Consider the following 18,873-nt stretch of genomic DNA (forward strand, 5'->3'; position numbering starts at 1 on the left):
ATGTCTTGAGCCCATAAACAAGCTAGAATGAGTTGTCAAGCTTCTTTTGCAGCTGTCTTGGGCTATTTCCATCGAGATTCTTGCAGGAAAAATGGACCAAAAAGTTTGTGTGAATAAAATACAATTTTCTGAGCAAGTTGCAGCTGCAATTGAGGAATATGCGACTTGAGAAAACGTGGCTTCATGCCACGTTTTCGCTTCTGTGCATTTGACATTATTTCAACTGCTATTTACTCGATGATGGAGGCCGAACTAGCTCTTGTGTAAAACATAGAGGTTGTAGCCCTTTGAGTTAGCTTTCCAATGCCTTAAAAATAATCCCATTTGGAGCTCTCTAGACCGAGATATGATCAAAATACTAAAGACTGGTCAGAGCTCTGTTTTCAACTTTGGACAGCTGAATTGAATTTCGGTATTTCAACTTTTGGACTATGAAAACGGCTGAATTGGACTTTGATGTCTTCATACCAAATGTAGATATGTCTCTTAGCTTCAAAATGGTATAAAGATCATCTCAATCCAATGTATGTAGCCCAAGATATAGCCAAAATACCAACAGATGCCAAAGCTGATTTTTGTTTGATTCTTTTGTCCTCAAATTGCATTTCTCCTTTTACACTTCATATTTTATTTTCATCACTCTAAATCATCATCAATCATCCAAACATCTTCTCAATGGTCTCCATTTGATGATTGAATCATTAAACCTGTAAATATGAAATTTTTACCATAAAAATCCATAGAAATGCAATTTTCACACTTTAACCACAAAATGCATATTTTCACTAGAATCTTATTTAATTATTTATAAAACTAAATAAAACACACCAAAACTAACCAACAAAGCACACTAAAAATATGTAAAATATACTGTTATCAAAGTTGACATACAGCTAATATGTGGCATACATAAAAACTCGAGATAAAAACTTTCCCTCAGATGATGGGGCGAAAACGAACGAAATACAAAAAAAAAAAAAAAAAAAAAAAAAGGGCTGCAAGAATTTGGTGGATTTGTTCAAAATACTGCTTGCAATTTTGTAAAATATTTTTTGCCATAATGGGAGTTATTTAGATATTCAAAAGTTTAATTATAAGGAGAAGCAAACCAACGTTGATATCCGAAAACCATCACGTTGCATGGTAATACCTGAGCTTTGCCCCTGCAGCATTAAAAAATTAGAGCCAAAACTAGATTACAGACAAATTGGTCAAACTACGTAACTCTTAATCATATAAACAGTAGTCATTGTTAAAATTAATTTTTAATTTCAAGAGCTTCTGTTACAGTAGTCAAATCTGCAGATATATTGTTTCAAGTATCATTGTCGGGCCACAAGTTTTTCTAATTGTTTGAATATGCTAATTGGTCCTCCCCCTTTCATGAGAATCCATTACGTATTCAGATCTTATATTGGGGAATCCATTACGTATTGCAGATCGTTTCTCCTTATTTAACCTAAAATTACTGCATACATCGGTAACATCACACCTTAGAGCAATTAGTGAGGTATTGTTTTCATACGGTATGGATCAACTGTGGGATATATACTTCGGTTCTAATGGTATAAATGTGTGTGAAAGCAAAATGATTGCTTTTCTCTTTTCTTGAAGAAAAAAAGAGGAAAAAATTCTGAAATTAGAAAAGAAGGAAAACATTTATTTTAGTGCTCATTGTAAACTGAAAGCTTGGTTGGTGAGGGAGTATAAACAATACACAGCAGCCAATTCATGTAAGCAGTTAGAAACTTTTGATTTCCAAATGAATTAATCAAGACAAAATGCAAGAAGACGTGAATCTATTAGGAGATGACGAAACTGATGACATTTTCAATGATGTGATTTTAAGGATTAAAGATGATTGTGGAATAAAATAAACGGCTTGTCTAATGGGTACCCTCTCTTTAAAATATATTTCAGGTATTATATTTTAAAAAATATAAGATTAATTAGATAAAATAAATAAATACAAGAGAGGGTAGACAAGATTAAATAAAAAAAAGTATATAAATATAAGAAAAGATAATAATTGTTAGTTTGGGTATATATATGATAGGTTAGATGAATATTAAGTGTGTTAACGAATGCCCTATAAGCGTTAGAAAAACTCCAAAACAAAATGTGAGCAGTCAAGCTAGTCATTTGATTATTGACCTGAATGTAGTGTATTAGCCATAGTTATTAAATCCAGCTCGGTGAGAAGCCTAGCAAAAGGTTCGGATGGATGGGTCACTAGTTTTGTCAATGATTTAATGATTGAATCAGTCGACTTATATCCAAAGCACAGCAACAATAGATTAGCTAATTTGCAAGGAAAAGATATCCATCTGTAACTCTTCTGTTTGTTGCTTCCTATAAATACTAGCAACGATTTCATACAGTATTACAGTATATTGCACTAGACATGTAAAAATTGCACAGAGAAAAACCAAAAAATGAACAAAAAATATCCATACCTAAATCACTCCATTTACTTTTCTTTCTCTGGTTGGCACTGGAATGAGTTGGAGATTGAGATCATGACACCAATTGAGTTCGAAGAGATAGATATCATTTGGAATAGGTTGGAGATTTATTTATAATTTTCGCAGATCTGGCATATATGTAAATCTTTCAAATCTGTTGTTTGTATGATACATTCGACGATTATTTTTCTATCATTAGTGCAGATTTATGAATGAAATGATATTTTTTATTCAAAGAAAAAAAAAAGAAAAAGATTAATGATGATTATAGGACTTACCATTATTCAAGCGACTGAGGTAAGGAACCCAGATGACCTCCCAGCAAATCTGACCCAACTTCCTAACCACCCATTTCGATCTATTGACAAAATCGTAGTAGTGATGTCAACTGTGTTGATTAAGGGGCATAAAAAAACCTTTTATGGAAGTCAAGGATAAGGACTACGGAAATTCAGTGAAATTCTACTTCAACTGTAAAAAAATATATATATATATATTTTTTGTGGTAAAAGTTATCGGCTGCATGGAAACTGGTAGAGTAATACGTAAATTGCATTCAACCACAAGAAACTGACGAGGCAGTGAGAAACATTACCAACAACTCAAGTGAAAAGGGTCATGATTTTGACTCGTGTTGCCTTTGAATTGGCATATGTGCTTAGCTAGGAGGTAACATATTATTTGCACATCATTTTTATCCTTGTTTTTTTTTTTTTTGACAAATTTTTTTTTTTTAAGGTTTGAGTTCTTCACGACTTTAATTATATTAACAAGAATCCAAATTTTTTTGTTAACTATTTTTTTTATTGTACCCCCCAAAAATAAAAACTACCCTTTTCTCATAGTGGAAATATAACAAATAAGCGGGCAAAAGTTGGCACGATTTCTCTGAATGGCGGCTGATTTAATGTTACAAGGGTCATAGGGGAAATTGATTCTTTGATTATATGACTGCCTGCTTAACTTGTAGCTGTTTCTTTTCTCTTTGGGTGGTTAGGAAATCAGTTGATACTATTTGACCAATCATTTGATACTTTTGAATTCAAACTGCTTTCTGTAGCTGATGTGGCAGAATATATATTTACCATTTTATAGGGAATGTGATGATTTCCAATTTAATAGTTTAATTTCTCGATTTAAGTGGATACAATAATTAATAATTTACCTTAACTTTGTTGGGTCACCCGTGGAAAATAGTTCTTGGACATGGTAACTTAATTTAGCATGTACGTACCAAAAGCCGAACCATATAAGATGATTTCCAGGCTGATTCTCATTACTTTAATAATGACATACACACGAATTCACGCTAGATCTCTACTTAATTCAAGTACAAACGACAATCAACTTAATATATCTCTATTATTAGCCTCTTGTCACAGCTAAATGGTACTACGTACATTGCCCAATAGAGTTTATAATAATGAACTTTTAAAGTTATGGCAAATAACACTTTACCCTCCTGTGGTTTATTATTTTATTACATAATTCCTCTATGATTTTAAAAACTATACATAACCCCCTCATGATTTGGATTAAAGCGTTAAAGTGACGGAATTTGCAATCTATAATGGAGTCAACTAAAATGTCAAAAATACCCTTATGTAAAGCTAAAAATTATTTATTAACCATAGGGCGGTTATGTTTATATATATTGAAAATCTTAAGGAGGTTATATGATAAAACACTAAATCATAAGGGCGTTATATGGTAAAATATAAAACCATACAAAATTAGAGTGTCATGAATATTACGTTTATATATTTTGGTCACTTAAGCCATTTTACACTTTAAACAAGGGTAGTTTTGACATTTTTAAAGGTTCCATTACGGATGATCATTTCCATCACTTTAACACTTTAATCCAAACTATGAGAGAGCTATATATAGCTTTTAAAACTAGATGGAGGTTATGTAAAAATTAGCTATATCACAGGGGAATAAAGTGTATTTTGCCCTTAAAGTTAATATATAGTTACTTTATATCACTGGTGGGATCAAAACTTGAGATTTTAATTTTAACATTATTTGAACATGGTATAATAGAGTTTCTTAAATCTTTGCGGGCAAAGTCCATTTGTTAGAAGGCTATCAAAAAATTTTCTAATTTTTCAAAGAGGTATTTAAGAATTTTTAGAGTCTAGGGTGGGTGGCTACCCCATTTGGGACCCCTACCACCTGCATCCACCAGTGTTATAAGTGTCATGCATAAAATCTTGGCGGGTGCGCTTTGCATCTTTGGATGGCTCCGTTGTAGAGGGACCAAATCTGTAAAAAAAAAAAAAAATTTAAAGGATATTTGTTCGCAATTTTGTAAAGTTCCAAGATAAGAGGGCAAAATATTTCACATAATCGATGTCATTTCTAACAGTTAAATGGACATTCACCAATTTAATTACAAAAACAAGCGAACCTGGCCATGCAGATACCTGCATATGAAAGTTGCTAGATATCCCAGAACCATCACGTTGCATGGTAATGCTTTTGCTTCGTCCTTACACTATTGAAAAAAAATCAGAGACAATACTAGATCCCAGACGAATTGCTCATATTACGCAAATCTTCAAAAGAAGTCTTGGTAAAAATAACTTTTTTAAAAAAAAATTTTGCATGAGGTTCTGATCTGTTATAGCAGTCAAAGCAGCAGATCTATACTGTACATATAATGAATGGTTTGTTTACTTAAATAGTTTACCAGAGAATGGTTAAATTAAAATTCTTTATTTCAAGCATCACTGTCAAGACACAGTTTTCTAAATGGTCTTTGAATATGCTAATTGGTGGTTTCCCGTTCATGAGAACCCAATACGAGCAGCAGCCAAGCTAATCATTTGATTATTGATGTTGGATGAAGTATATTAGGTGTCATAACTCAAAACAAGAAGAGAGAAGCTAATAAATGGAAATAATCAATTTGTATAAGAGGACTGACATTTATTTCTATCTTATTTACACACACTGATTTGTTTGTATCATCAACACCTATTTTAATCAGCTTTTATCTCACATACATCACATCCAAAAAGTGCTACAGTATTTTTTTACAAAATTATCTCAAATAATTTACTATCCAAACACGCTCATTATTAATGTTAACGTTTTCGGAAAAAAAAAAAAAAACAAAGACTAGTTGCATTATTGTTGGAATCTCAGAAAAGAATTACTATTCATGACCGAAGATATAAAACCTTGTAGATTTGAGGTCAATAAAAATGTATGAACTCATTAAAATGAAGTCTTTGCTATGTTAGCTAAACCGTATGGAGCAAGTAATTGGCAAAGTCCTTTTCCTTTGGACTGAGAAATTTAATGAAGAATCCGAAAAATCCATCAACATCACTCTTTAGTTGTTTGGATTGAATAAGAAATATTTGGATTTGTAATTTATTTAATTATATATCTAAATGTATTTTAAAACCTAAATCAATTAGTGAGTTACACATTCAAATATTTTCTAAATAATCCACACAATTAGAGAGATTTAAAAGAATTTCAAATTTTTCGTCAAATTCTTCAGTTCAAACACAGCCTAAATTGGCAAAGTCGTTTAGATAATTGGTAAAGTCGTCATGCTATTTCTTATTTTCTATTTCTTCTCTTTGGTCGTCGAAATCCATAAAAACCCATGTAAAAGTAGTATGCAACTTCCACGCACCGCAGACTCATTTATTATCTCTAGTCATTGTAACATTTTCCACCCCGCGTAAAAGCTGGAAAATTATATCAATGGTGATTACTATGAAATTTCAAGTAGTAGTAAAACTTGTACTAAAAAAATAGGGATTTTTCAGGAAACTATCTAGCATAGAAGTAGATATATATGCTTGAACTCTCGATTTTTTAACACGAGATTAGCTTCTATGTGACAAATTTGCAGAGTAAACAATGAGCAATTAATGAAAGAGTGTGCTGATTAATAAAATTAGGGGCTGGCATCCCCGCCCTGTGCACAGGGTTGCCGTTAAAAAATAATAATAATTAATGAAAGAGTGAAGTGCACCAATGGTCAACAAACTAATTCACAATTTTTATTTTTCTCAAAAATTTGGTTAAATGAAGCAGATTAAACGAACTAGAAACAATGCAAGGGTAGATTGACCCAAAAAAAAAAAAAAAAGGGTTGAGAAAAGTGATATTTTGCAATAGTTTAGTAATTTTGCACTTTTGCCTTGATGAAAATATTATACTATCAGATATCAATCCTACTATAATGCAAATACTACTTTGTACTCAAATAATCTCAGTAGTGGCTCATTATTTCTTTTGGTCATCCATGCTAAGAAGTTTCATCCTTCAAACTTTGTGGAAAAAGTTAAAAAAGCTAGTCATGATGGATACCTTTCAACATACGTGTTCTGAGGAACAGTTACAGTGCAAGTTCTACCCCTACCCCCCACAATGCAAGCAACAGTCACCACCTAAACCTTATTTTAATTTCTGCATCCAATTGGTGGTGAGGAGCCTGGCTCTTCCTTTACAAAGAAAAAAGGGTTGCTAGAAGACTTGTTTCTGTTTTTAACTTCAGTTTGGAAGCAACGTTTAAAATAATCGAGAAAAGATGTTGGCCTTCTCATGAGAAAAATGTCTTCCACTTAATCATTAAAAAAAAAAAAAAAACCACGTTCTCTCTCTTTAAATCTTCATATGTACAACTATGAGCTGTCCCGGTTTACCTATACATTCAGTCAATATATCTCCTATTCTTCTTTGCTTTTGTCTCTGTCTTTCTTCCTCGCAGCATGGTGAGGCCTCCAGAAAAAGGTGTAAAGAAAGGGCCATGGTCGATTGAGGAAGACCAAAGGTTGGTTGAATATATTGAAAAGCATGGCCAGGGAAACTGGCAGACTCTTCCCAAGCAAGCAGGCTTGAACAGGTGCGGCAAGAGTTGCAGGCTAAGATGGACGAATTATCTGAGGCCTGGTATTAAGAGAGGAGGCTTCTCGGCTGAAGAAGAAGCAGCTATCATAGCCCTCCATAAGCAACTGGGAAACAAGTAATTATCTTCCTTCACTTCCTGTCATTTTATTTTTATCAATGATGAAAAACTTCTGCACTCAACCTTCGTGTTATTTAACATGTGGTTTTAGGTGGTCAAGAATTGCAGCTCACCTTCCTAGACGAACTGACAACGAAATCAAGAATTTTTGGAACACGCATTTGAAGAAGAAGCTGCTAAGGAGGGGCATTGACCCGACAACTCACAAGCCAGTTCCTGATTTTAGTCTTCTTAATCTTTCTCAGGCTCAGCTCTTATCAGTTTCTGATCTGTACAATTTCATCAATCCTTTGGATGCTGCTCTTAACTTACAGGCAAATGCTAATGACTTGATCAAGTTCCAACTCCTCAAAAACATGATGCAAGCTATAAATCCCAATCCTCTTCCATATATTCAGGGAAACACCAACTTGGCAGATCTTATCCAACTTAACCGGCTTTTTGACGGCACAAACACCGACTTCACCGTTGACCCCTTGCAAGCACAGTCCATGAATACAAGTTTCTGCAATATTTCTCCACTGCTCAATCAACAACAGACTTCCACTTCACATTCTTTGCCATGCTTAGATGGTCAAATCACTCCAGGTCCCATTCTTGATGACGGATTTAATGTCTCCAGCAGCAACATGTATAACTCGGAATATTCTCTCCCGTCATTAGTTTCAGTGACACCTGAGAGTTCCATCATCAACCCGTTTGAAAGCTTCAAACACGGTTCTATACCCGCAGAAGCACCTGAGCAGTCCAATGTCTTCGATGATTGGAATAGTCTCGTGAACGATGAAGCCAGCAGTTTATTCTGGAAAGACGTTTTAGGATGAGGTTTCTACCCAGTTTTCAAACTGAAGGTTTCAGTATATAAACATTCCACTAGGTAGTAGTAGAAATTATGCATGTCAGATAAAGTTTTCTCCACTTTCCATATTGCTGTTGGAAACTCTGTCGGGAGCAGAACCATCGGGCAGGGTGGTCGAGAATCATTCCACTTTTTACTTTAGCTCAGAGGAACCAAAATCTTGTCAAAATCCTACATATTTATGGAGTCCTCTCCAAATTGAAGCAGTATCATGCCACCATGCATCGTCTTTGGCACCTTTTGGTGGGTCTGCCATGTACAAATATAGCTGACTACTTCGTGTATATCATTGTTCATTAATAATATAAATTGGTCTATCAAAATCTTGTTCCTTATAGAAAGTGTTTAATACAGTGTTCATCTTCTTTCAGGACAGTCTTGAAACTTCATGAATATTTAATCATGAAGGCATCTGTAGTCACTAATTACAAGATAAATTTTCCTTATGTATTGATTTTGAGGGTAGGAAAAATCTTCATCACTTCATTGACTTCCTTGAGAAGCAAAATCTTAGTCATAGATAAGATTTGTTAAAACGTTATCTACGTGAGACAAGACAGGCATCCAAGTTTAAGCATTAATCTTCTTCTTTTTTTTTCCCCTCAAGTTGTAGTGGGGCTGTTTGTAGAATTTCTTCTTGTTAATTACATACTGGGCCATGCCTCTTTTTGAGTGTCCAAGTGCCATTTCTGTTTTGGTGCAGTTCTACTTAGCATTGTTTGCCCAATTTTCTTGGAAAAAACACACAAGTGGAGTAGTGCAGGTCTGGTGCAGCATCATATAATAATAATCAACCAAACTAGATGGAGGAAAGCCAAACAACTCTGCCAGAAAAAGAGACTTAAAATTATCAAAGAGATGCAGAGTCGTCTCAAAGAGACATCGACTACTTCATATCAGTCTTCTTAACTCATCTTCTGGCGCCTAGTAAATTCACTAGCTGTGATGTTGTTGTATACCTCTATAGATAGCAATAAGATGAAACCCAGGTTGGAAAAAAAAAATGAGGATGACAATTAGGTGTTATTACCATGTAATATATCCAGGCATTTATGACCATTCTCTAGAATTCTAGGGCCTAAGATGTCCTCATTCCTACTCATTTGTGAGCTGCTCTGGCATAATTCACTTTGTCCTGGCAACTAAGAAGAATTCGTAAAGGAGAAAAAGAAAATTAATTAAAAGAAGAAACTTTCCCGTGGACATATTTTCTTATATTCAAATAAAATACTCAATTACAAAATTTCATAATGTATTTACGAATCATTAAATCGTGATGAATATTAATCAATAGAATTAAAAAAAAAAAAAAAAGAAACAAATCTAGAATATGATATTCCGAAAACGTTATTTACTTTTTCTCAATAGATTTCAAGTTACACGCAAGGGCCTTTGGATATCAGAAAATTAAAGGAACTGTAATGATCGTAAGGGAGTTTAAATGCACTATGATTCAAGTCAGATGTTTTTTACCTATTAGGTAAGATTCCTTTCGTGCAATTTAAGCCACTAACTACACAAGGCCACATATTTTAACAGCCAAGGCTCGAATCATTATGTGGTTTGTATATGACTTACCTAACTAACGCTAAATTTAGGCCTCTGAGTAACTCATATGACTAGTACTGCTAACTGTTAAGCCTTAATTAAATCCCTAGGGCCCAAGCCTCCAGCAGTCTCTGTTTTAGTATACACTATAAACCTATTCTAACCCCTAAGGCTACATACTGACCAAATTGCAGCCTGGTCCTATCATACATTATTGAATATTGATCTCTATCTATTAAGCAAAGGTTGGCAAGTATACTTACCTAGTGATCGACTTAGCAACAGGGCACTTGGCATATCCCTAGAAGAAAAAATCAGTGCAGCAGCTTAAAAGGTCAAATAAATTGTACAATTGCAACTGTGCCATGCAATGCGAATATGGTAATTGGATACTGCAATTTGCTTGTGTTACAGGGTCCTAGTTGACAATACCAATAACATCCATTTACTCAGAGTTCTATCTAAGGTTAGGCATAGATTTAGTGATACTTCAAATCATGGAACGGCAAGGAAGTCAACAAAGGCAATTAATTAACTCACACTGTTACTATTCAATAATCATAGGAAGCAGATGACAAGGTAGGATAAGACATGCTTGCTTTACTAACTTTCGTTGTGGTCCTGCTAAATTTGTCTTTGAAATATCGAAACGTTCTTGTAGGTGAAACTCTTAGTCACACATTTATGGAACCTTTCTAATAAAGCTGTCTACTTTACAGTCATGGCAAACTTCCAAGCATGGAAATGCATGGAAGAAAATAAAGTAAAACTTGAACTTTCAAAACTATGATGTATTTCTTGCTCTGACCTTCAGGACCAATTTCGACTGTTCAAAAACCAGTTGGATGATTTGAAAACTCACACTAGACTGTTGCACGCGCCTTGAATGCTGAACAAAAAACTCAACATCGATATTCTGCTACAGTAAGTTCATTAACATTCTGCTCAGACATACTTGTATATTTACATACTCTGCAATGCTTGTCATACAAAAATAATCAAAACTTTATCTGAAGATTTACAACATTTAGCAGTCACCTGAATTTCTGAGAAAGTTTCTGAACTACAATTCCAGAAAGCGTATCATTGACAACCAACAGAATCCTCCACCCAGGAAGAAGCAACAGTCAGTTGCTCAACAGTTAAAGATGCTGCAATTCCTGCCATTACAAATAGAGACACCTGATATGAGTAATCCTGGAAAAAAAAATCATACACTAGTATATCTTGAACAGAATCAAAACAAAACCAAAGAAAGTTAAGCTTGCATTGTACTATCAACCAAATATACACTCCACCAGGATTTGTTTCCAGAGAGTGAATGAATCTATTTATCATTAAATAATTATGTACATGAAACTGTTCACTGCAGATACATACCTGAAAATTTTGTTTGTTGGAGCAGTAGTAGAAAAATCTTCTTTGTAGGTTAACCCTTCGACTACTGTATTTTTTCAACTGTTGTTCAAGAGCCCCACTAACAAGCTCTTAGTTTGATATTTAAACATAATCAATCCATGTAAACTTTATTAACTTTCGAAACGTCAATAGTCATAGCTGTGATTACAAAAAATACATCTCATGTACTTCATTTCAGAGTCTTTGATTACCAAATTAATATATATCTAACTATCAAACCTTTAAAAACTTCTGAATATCCATCATGTGCAAGTTATTTGCTAGCATCACACACACAAGCGTGAGAGAGAGAGAGAGAGTGAGGAAGAGAGAGAGGGAGAAAGTGAGAGGACTGAGGAGGAAGTATGACAAAAGTTTTTCTGCCTTGTACTATTTCTGCTAAATAGGTAAATAATAGAAACCAATATACAATGCACTCGACCTAAATAGGTAAATAATAGAAACCAATATACATTGCACTCGACCTAGAACAATGGAAGGAGAGGTTGGGTAGAATCACTTGAGAGAGAGAGAGAGAGAGACCAAAGATCTTTCTGTAACATACTGCAATCAACCAATGTAGCATCTGCAAAACCACCTATAAACAGAAAATCGACAAACTATAAACAACAGTTAGAAGGATTACAGAGAAAAGGAAGGTGGTGCTAATTGTGTTTGACTCAATAGCAGAAGTTTTCAGAGAATGTCATCTCATAAACCAACATTGATACATGCATTTTCCAGATTACACTATAAACTGCATAAAGCAAAAGTTTGAAGGAAACAAAAGAAAAGGATTATTTGAGATAATTTTGTAAAAAAGTACTGTAGCACTATTAATGACAAAAGTGAATTGACACAAATGCACAAAAAAGAACTGGCAAGCGTGTACATTCTTAAATGGTGAACTCAACTTCTTTAACCACCCTTAGAAAATGAGCACCTCTCACTTAAACCATGAAACAGGTTCATCGAACCCACTAATTTGAAAGAACAATCCTTTGTGATTCTATAACAGTATCTATTTTCTTTAATGGGCAGGTTCGCATTATGCTTAAACAATTAATCCCTTCTGGAATGCAAAAAGAGCAAGTGAGGTTGCAAAACTAGGCGGAAAAGCCAAGTCAAGAACTTTGCTCCAGAGACTCTCAACATGAATTCTCTTCCTAACAAACCAAAAATGATTTCTGGCATCTACTTTGAAAGCATTTTGCGTCTCTATAGACAACAATGTTCCCAAAAACAGAGTTCTCTTCTGTTTACATATTTCCTTATCAAGATGTCCTTTCTAAATCCATCCCACCTTCAGCATATTCACCCATTCCATTCTCACTCTCTGGTCTTACCGTCATCGCAAATATGCCACGCTAAAGATGAGTACCAATTTATCCAAAACAGACAAAAATATGTCCAAAAGTCCTCTACCACTGGCTTTTGCTGAAGAGTAAGTACGGAGATTAAATTTCATGGACTCCTTCCAATTATACTGCTTTAACTTGTTCCTATCTCACACACAAATCCAGAGTACTACCTGTTGTATCCAAAATTAGGTCCTCTTAACTTTCTAGAAACTTCATCTATCATTACTATTATCATTTAAAAACTTGCACAATTAATACCAGTTTATTTAACACCACCATAGTTTACAGCAATCCAAGTTTCTTCTTAATTTTTTCTTAAGAAACAGTAAACTATACCTCAATGTTTCATGCATTTGCCAGGCTAAAATAGTTCCTTTCCAAACAAATAATTTTCACCTAGTAACATCTAATTCTTGCTAAATTATCTCCCAGATTTCAAGCTCTAGTATGTCTTTGTCATCTGGATGCATTTAACTTTGCAGAAAACAAAAGAGTAAATAAACTGATTAGAACTTTCTTCATCCGAACTTAAACCTCAATTTGCATTTAAGAACTTGTAAAGAAACTACTGCTAAAAAAGTATCTTGTATGCTCTTCTTGTTTAGCAAGTCCATACACGTATGTTCTTCATCTTTTCTAGTCATTGCTCATCATCCAGAATGATGCAGGAATACTTCTGTGCTTTATATTTAGCACTTACTAGCATGCGTTATTCTGAGGGCATAGTTAAAACATTCATCATGCATAATTATTATTGTTACTTTACCAAATCTCATGACATTTCTCTTTTGTTTCAACAGAAAAAAGAAATATGTAAAACAGAGAAGAAGCATGACAAAAATTGCATTGACATTACAGTAACATTCAATCCACTAGGGAGAACTACTGAGTACTTGAAAGAGATACAAAACCATATACTTTAAATATTTAGAGTAATAATTTAAATATTTAGAGTAATAATGGTTCCCTCTCATTTTGGGAAACAAAGTAAACAAAAAACCTGAAATTCTATGGGAAACTTAAAGATGCTGAAATAGTTGAGAGGAGAGTATATAGGTGTTGTTCAAAAAGTTCACTCACCAGAAAATGTAAATAGAGGTAGCAAATTCCCATCCCGAACTCTTCTCCTTCACAATTCCTGATAACCCATTAGCATCCTGAGATTTTCATTGTAATTCCCAGTAATAATTGCTGCACCACCTAGCAATCAAATTTCAAACTGATATCATTAAATGAATCCATGCTTGTATTTGATTGTGAATAATATGACAGATTCAAGAAACTTACAATGGCAATTATGAATTAAAATGTCAGAAAATTTTTGTCATTTCATAAACTATGGCCTAGAGCACATGCTCCACGACAAGCTGCTCTATTAGGAGTTACTAGTAAATCCAGCAAAAGGAATAATCTTAAGTCACTTTACTTTGATCACGTTGGGAAACATTCTTATCAACAGCCAAGACAAGTAAATGGAGCCACTTGTCTTAAGGTACATCAATACTCAATAGCAGCTTCTTCAGTAATCATGTCTACCATATGGAACAACTGATACAAATGCATGAATTCTCTACAATCTTATTAAAAATGCATTGGATGATAATGCAAGTTTAAAGAAGACTATGCTTTGCATAGCATGCTGAAACCTTCCATCCATATAGTGACAGCCCAGATAAGAAAAGAAAGAAAGCAAACATGGATAATACATGTTTAAGATTGCAGAGGAAGGGGGAACTGAATCACACCTTATTCTTTCCTCGCAATCAACCATCCTAGCCAGCGTCAATACAGGTGTTTTGTAGCTATTTCTAAATATCTCACAATGAGAAACCATAAATCTGGAGCTGATTCTTCTCATTGATGCTCCCAAAAGTTTGGGTCATAAAATCTGTATTCGGTCACCAAAGATGCAAATCAGTGCAAACAATTGCAGATGAATGCATTGGAAATGAGCCTTTAATGAAATAAGGATACCTGAGAGACATGCTAGCTTGAAAAGCCAGTAGTTGACAGCCAAATCTCCAAAAATACCAAATGACGAGACTGTTAAACTGCACGGTCAAACCAATGACACTATGTAACTATTTGAATTTGACAAAAAACCACCTCTACATCACATATGCGATACAGATAACAATGAAATGTATATACACCTTTAACCAGACAAAAGTGCTGGCATCGAGATGATACAAAAAGCTCTTCAAGACTGAGTCACAGAAAAACCATGACCAATAAAACGTAATTCACATAGCATCTAAAAAATCAAAGATATGAGCAGTGACTGACTATGGAAGCTTATAGAGAGACTGTGTTAAAGAAAATTTGATCAAGAAAAGTATGCATCAAAAGAAAATTTGATAAATTTGGTAACATGTGGAAAAGTAAGAAACAAACATCCAAGATAAATTTTTCTCTGTGATGGGTTACTAATTAAAAGGATTTTCCTCTACATATTTCTATACATTTTTGGCATTGGTTAAGCCTTTGAATAGAATACTCACTTTCAGTACGATCACAGATGGGAGGAAGCACAGAAGTCAAATTCAAAACTACCTCAACCTTCCACAACCCAGACTAGCTTCATAATGCTTATATTTGGAAATGCAGCTTCTTTGTTGAGATAAAAATTTATAAAGCACTCCCATCTGAAGAGCCTTGCTACTACACTTGGAACCTTCAATAACTTAACAAAGTCACCTTGTCTCATACCTTTGGGACATCTCATTTGAACCTTGCTGCACCTGAGAACTAGTTTTATAAGGCATTCACCTTTGGCAACTATTGCATCAAGGAAAACCCTTAGTTGATGATCAAGTTCTGGGTATGTAATATTGAATAACTGGACTTTGCTAATCTTAATGAACCCTCCTGATTCATCTTGGGATGCTTGTTACAAGGATCCCATTTCACTACCTTTGACAAATGCTAGTGATAGATGCAACAAGAGAAAACAGACAAAAATGCAGGTTTTAAGTATAACAGATATGCATACTAGAAATGGAGACAACAAATTCATTAACATCCAACATACAGATTCCAAAACCGCCCCCCGGAAAAAAACAAGTCAATATTACATATATTATCCAACAATGTAACCACAAACAACAAGAGAATAAGCCCTCTAACCAACATCCTGCTTCCGGAAAGCAGCCTGGTCAAGCTGGGTATCCAAATGAATCCTTTGAACCACTGCAGATGCTTTCAGAAGCAACTAAATTCACAGTAATGTCAAGTTTGTGGGTCTCCATCGAGCCCAAAAAGGTAAATCAAATAAAACCCAAGAAATTTGCTATCCTTCAAGAACAGTTTCCTGAAAGAAGCATGCTACATCTGACATAGCAATTTAGCATAGATTAGAACTGCATGCAACAACAAAATAAGCCCTGCACCTAAGATCAGGCATCTGGAGAGCAGCCTATTCAAATTGGAATCTCTAAGTCATTTAGTTACATCTACATACTTCGGACACGAATCAAACCGGAATCTTCTCATCTACAAACACCATTATCAGATACAACATAAGCCACCCATAATCAAACTGAAGTTTATGATTGTCATTACTGTCACTTGTGGAAAGAAATACAGTGCAAAATTAGATACTATAATCATAGTTGTAAACAAAAGACTCTAACAAGAACTTTTTTGACATAGCAAAATGATTTTCATGACCAAATGGCTAAACTCATTAAATCATGTTACCAAAGGAGTTTGCTTACATTTGCGATTTTTTGATAACTATAACCTCCCTAAACATTTCAGCCTATTCAACAGCACCTATCTATGCAATGTACATGATCAACAAGGTACACCATTAAATGTCTGTTAGCAATCTAAAACAAAGCAAGAACCTAGTTATTCATCGCTGCACTACCTATCTGCCTTCTGAAGCTCTCTATGTCAAATCTGGAGAAATTTCCACCATCATTCTGCAATTACCCACCTCCTCTTTCTTCCCTCCAGATAAATCACAAAATTGCTGCAACTCAGACTTGAAGGGAATGTTCCTTTCCTTCCCGTTTAAGAGGAGAAGCCGGAATCATGCCCTCATCCTCCCCAAAATGATGATGACCTACCATGGCATTCCTCGTGCCAATTTCACAGGTAGCCAACTTTGTAACATCAAAATCCTTATCATCATTGGTCAAAAGTTTCCAGAAAAAATCCACTAAGACAGTCTCATAATTGGGCATCTTAGCATAACCAGGAAAGTAATTAATGTCAACAACAAGATACCTATTTCCGACTTTGGCGTCCCTAATAACATCAAAATTGAATAAATGCAGCTTAGTTGCCCTCCTCAAACCCTTGGCTATCTCATTTATCAAGCTCATTGGGGGCAACTCTGCACTCTCCAAATGCATCAGTTTATAATATTTGTCAGGATTTATCTCATGAGCACCTACGTTAGATACCTGACAGAATGATAAGGACCCCTCCAAGCTCCTCAAATTCTCCTCACTGATGTCAGGCAGAGACTTCCTCTTCACACACTTCACATACTCGCCAACCACGTAGACCTTGAAAATCACCCCACCATGATTTATAAACTCCTGCAACACAATCGGTGGCTTGAGCTTATTCAGCCCGTCATGGTTATAAACCAAAAGCATCTTATGCGATTTCGCGCTGCCATCGGCAACTAACGGCTTGGCAATGACAGGAAATTTCAGACCTTCCTTTTCCACATTCACCTCCGAGACCGAACCAAAATCATAAATCACAGTCTGCTTTGGAATCCCGAACGAAGCCGTCTCCGCCCCTGCTATTTTAGACGGGTCCATTTCGAGCTCCGCCACCACCTGGAGCATCGAAATCCGGTTATGGAGCCGCTCAATTGCTTCCGGCTGGTCAATAATCAAAGCGCTAGGGCTTTTCTCCTCAAACTCCTTCAATTGCCGCTTCCAATCATCACTATACAACTTATGGAGCACGCAATCAAACGGTCCTTGATCTACCAGATGCCGTTGGAGGTCGATTTGTACCAAATCGATGCCTCTTTCGCACGCGAGTTGCACAAGCGAGCCTTGTATGAAGCTCGCTTGCTTCTTCGGCGCCAACGCATAGCCGACAGCGAACCTTTTCGGCTCCTCCATTGTCCAAATTTCGCGAGAATCAAAAAATGCAGAGGAATTTAATCTTCGATTGGGGAATTCGATGGCTTCAACAGAATTGCCGCATTGCAAAAAATGCAAAACCCCAAATAGCTCAGCACCAATTTCAACCGAAGAAAATGCTAGGGTTTTTGAAATGAAGGAATCTTTCGGGGAAATTGAGGTTAAAGAAAAAAAAATTGAAATGTATATGTAGATATAAGCATGTGTGTATATAGATATATATATATATATAAATATATATATATATATATATATATAGGTTCTGTGGAAAGAATAGGAAAGCAGCAAAAAATAAGACCGAGAAAGGTTAGATAGAAAAAAAGTGAGTGAAGTAGGGTATTTATAGGATAAGGGTAGGGAGGGGTCGGCAGGGATTTGATATCTTCACTCGACTGTGCTGTTCAAGTTGACGTGGACGCGCTCCATAAACGCGATTAAACGGGGCGTGACTGTGAGGTATCAGGTAAGCCGAGGGTGATGGATATGGACGGTGAGGATAGGGAGGTCTATTAAGAATGATGGAGGTGAGAATTGTTTGGGATTTGGTGAGATAGTGGTAGGAGTAGCTATTTTGACTATGGTCTGGTGTTGTATTGATTTGGGGGAATATTTTGGGTGGTTAGGGGAGAGTTGAAAAGTGGTCCTAATAATAGCCGTTGACTTCAATTGGGAAATGGGAATAAGGGATAATTTATTTTATTTTATTTTATTTTTTTTGCTTCTTGTGGATTAGATTCTATTGGTGTATTCTTTTATTCTTTTCTTAATTAAATAGTACTGGATATGGGATTGGTGTTTGTGAGAAATTAAAAAATAGTAATGATATACGTCCATATTGGTTGAGGAGGGGAATTGGATTTGTTTTATGACTTTTTGGTAAGGGGGCTTTTTCATGATTGTGACTAGTAAGAGAGAAAATAGTACAAAATTGTGGTGAATCAAAAAGACAAAAAGGTCTTTGTTGGATAAAGGGGTGTGTCTGAAATTGTCGTGCAATTCAGCTCCATTGAAAAGCTCTAAAAAGCAATTTTCGTGGGTTGGATGTGTTCTTTGTTGCCTACGAAAATGAAAAGAGAGAGAGATGAAGGCCTACGAAATTGAAAAGAAAAAGAGATAAAAGAAGAGGACAAGT

General features: G+C 35.2%; 2 protein-coding genes across 15 annotated transcripts; one reads left to right on the top strand and one right to left on the bottom strand.

Annotated features, from left to right (window-relative positions):
- Positions 1–6,902: 6,902 nt before the first annotated feature.
- Positions 6,903–8,690, top strand: LOC113705336 (transcription factor MYB41-like). The gene is made up of 2 exons (XM_027227150.2): positions 6,903–7,458; positions 7,553–8,690. Exons 1-2 carry the CDS (start codon positions 7,205–7,207, stop codon positions 8,283–8,285), a joined length of 987 nt encoding a protein of 328 aa, XP_027082951.1. The 5' UTR covers positions 6,903–7,204; the 3' UTR covers positions 8,286–8,690.
- A 260-nt stretch (positions 8,691–8,950) lies between these two features.
- Positions 8,951–18,048, bottom strand: LOC113705335 (inositol-tetrakisphosphate 1-kinase 1). Of its 14 annotated transcripts, none has more exons than XM_072063511.1 (7): positions 16,499–18,048; positions 14,602–14,678; positions 14,373–14,515; positions 13,708–13,827; positions 11,810–11,864; positions 10,907–11,028; positions 10,419–10,784 (listed from the first exon to the last, which is right to left on the bottom strand). In XM_072063511.1, exon 1 carries the CDS (start codon positions 17,718–17,720, stop codon positions 16,611–16,613), a length of 1,110 nt encoding a protein of 369 aa, XP_071919612.1. In that variant the 5' UTR covers positions 17,721–18,048; the 3' UTR covers positions 10,419–10,784; positions 10,907–11,028; positions 11,810–11,864; positions 13,708–13,827; positions 14,373–14,515; positions 14,602–14,678; positions 16,499–16,610. The 14 variants fall into 14 exon arrangements, with proteins under 14 accessions (XP_071919603.1, XP_071919612.1, XP_071919610.1 ...); XM_072063509.1 differs by having other exon boundaries at positions 10,419–10,757; positions 11,752–11,864; XM_072063502.1 differs by lacking the exon at positions 10,419–10,784 and adding an exon at positions 8,951–10,169 and having other exon boundaries at positions 10,907–11,864.
- Positions 18,049–18,873: the final 825 nt, after the last annotated feature.

This window comes from Coffea arabica, chromosome 8c, assembly GCF_036785885.1.
Source record: "Coffea arabica cultivar ET-39 chromosome 8c, Coffea Arabica ET-39 HiFi, whole genome shotgun sequence".
In the NCBI taxonomy this organism is placed as follows: domain Eukaryota; kingdom Viridiplantae; phylum Streptophyta; class Magnoliopsida; order Gentianales; family Rubiaceae; genus Coffea; species Coffea arabica.

Bases quoted from the DNA above. Each gene is read 5' to 3' on its own strand.
- LOC113705336 (XM_027227150.2), top strand. From the start codon at position 7,205: ATGGTGAGGCCTCCAGAAAAAGGTGTAAAGAAAGGGCCATGGTCGATT. The intron at 7,459-7,552 runs GTAATTATCTTC...ATGTGGTTTTAG, and splicing joins CATAAGCAACTGGGAAACAA to GTGGTCAAGAATTGCAGCTC.
- LOC113705335 (XM_072063502.1), bottom strand. From the start codon at position 17,720: ATGGAGGAGCCGAAAAGGTTCGCTGTCGGCTATGCGTTGGCGCCGAAG.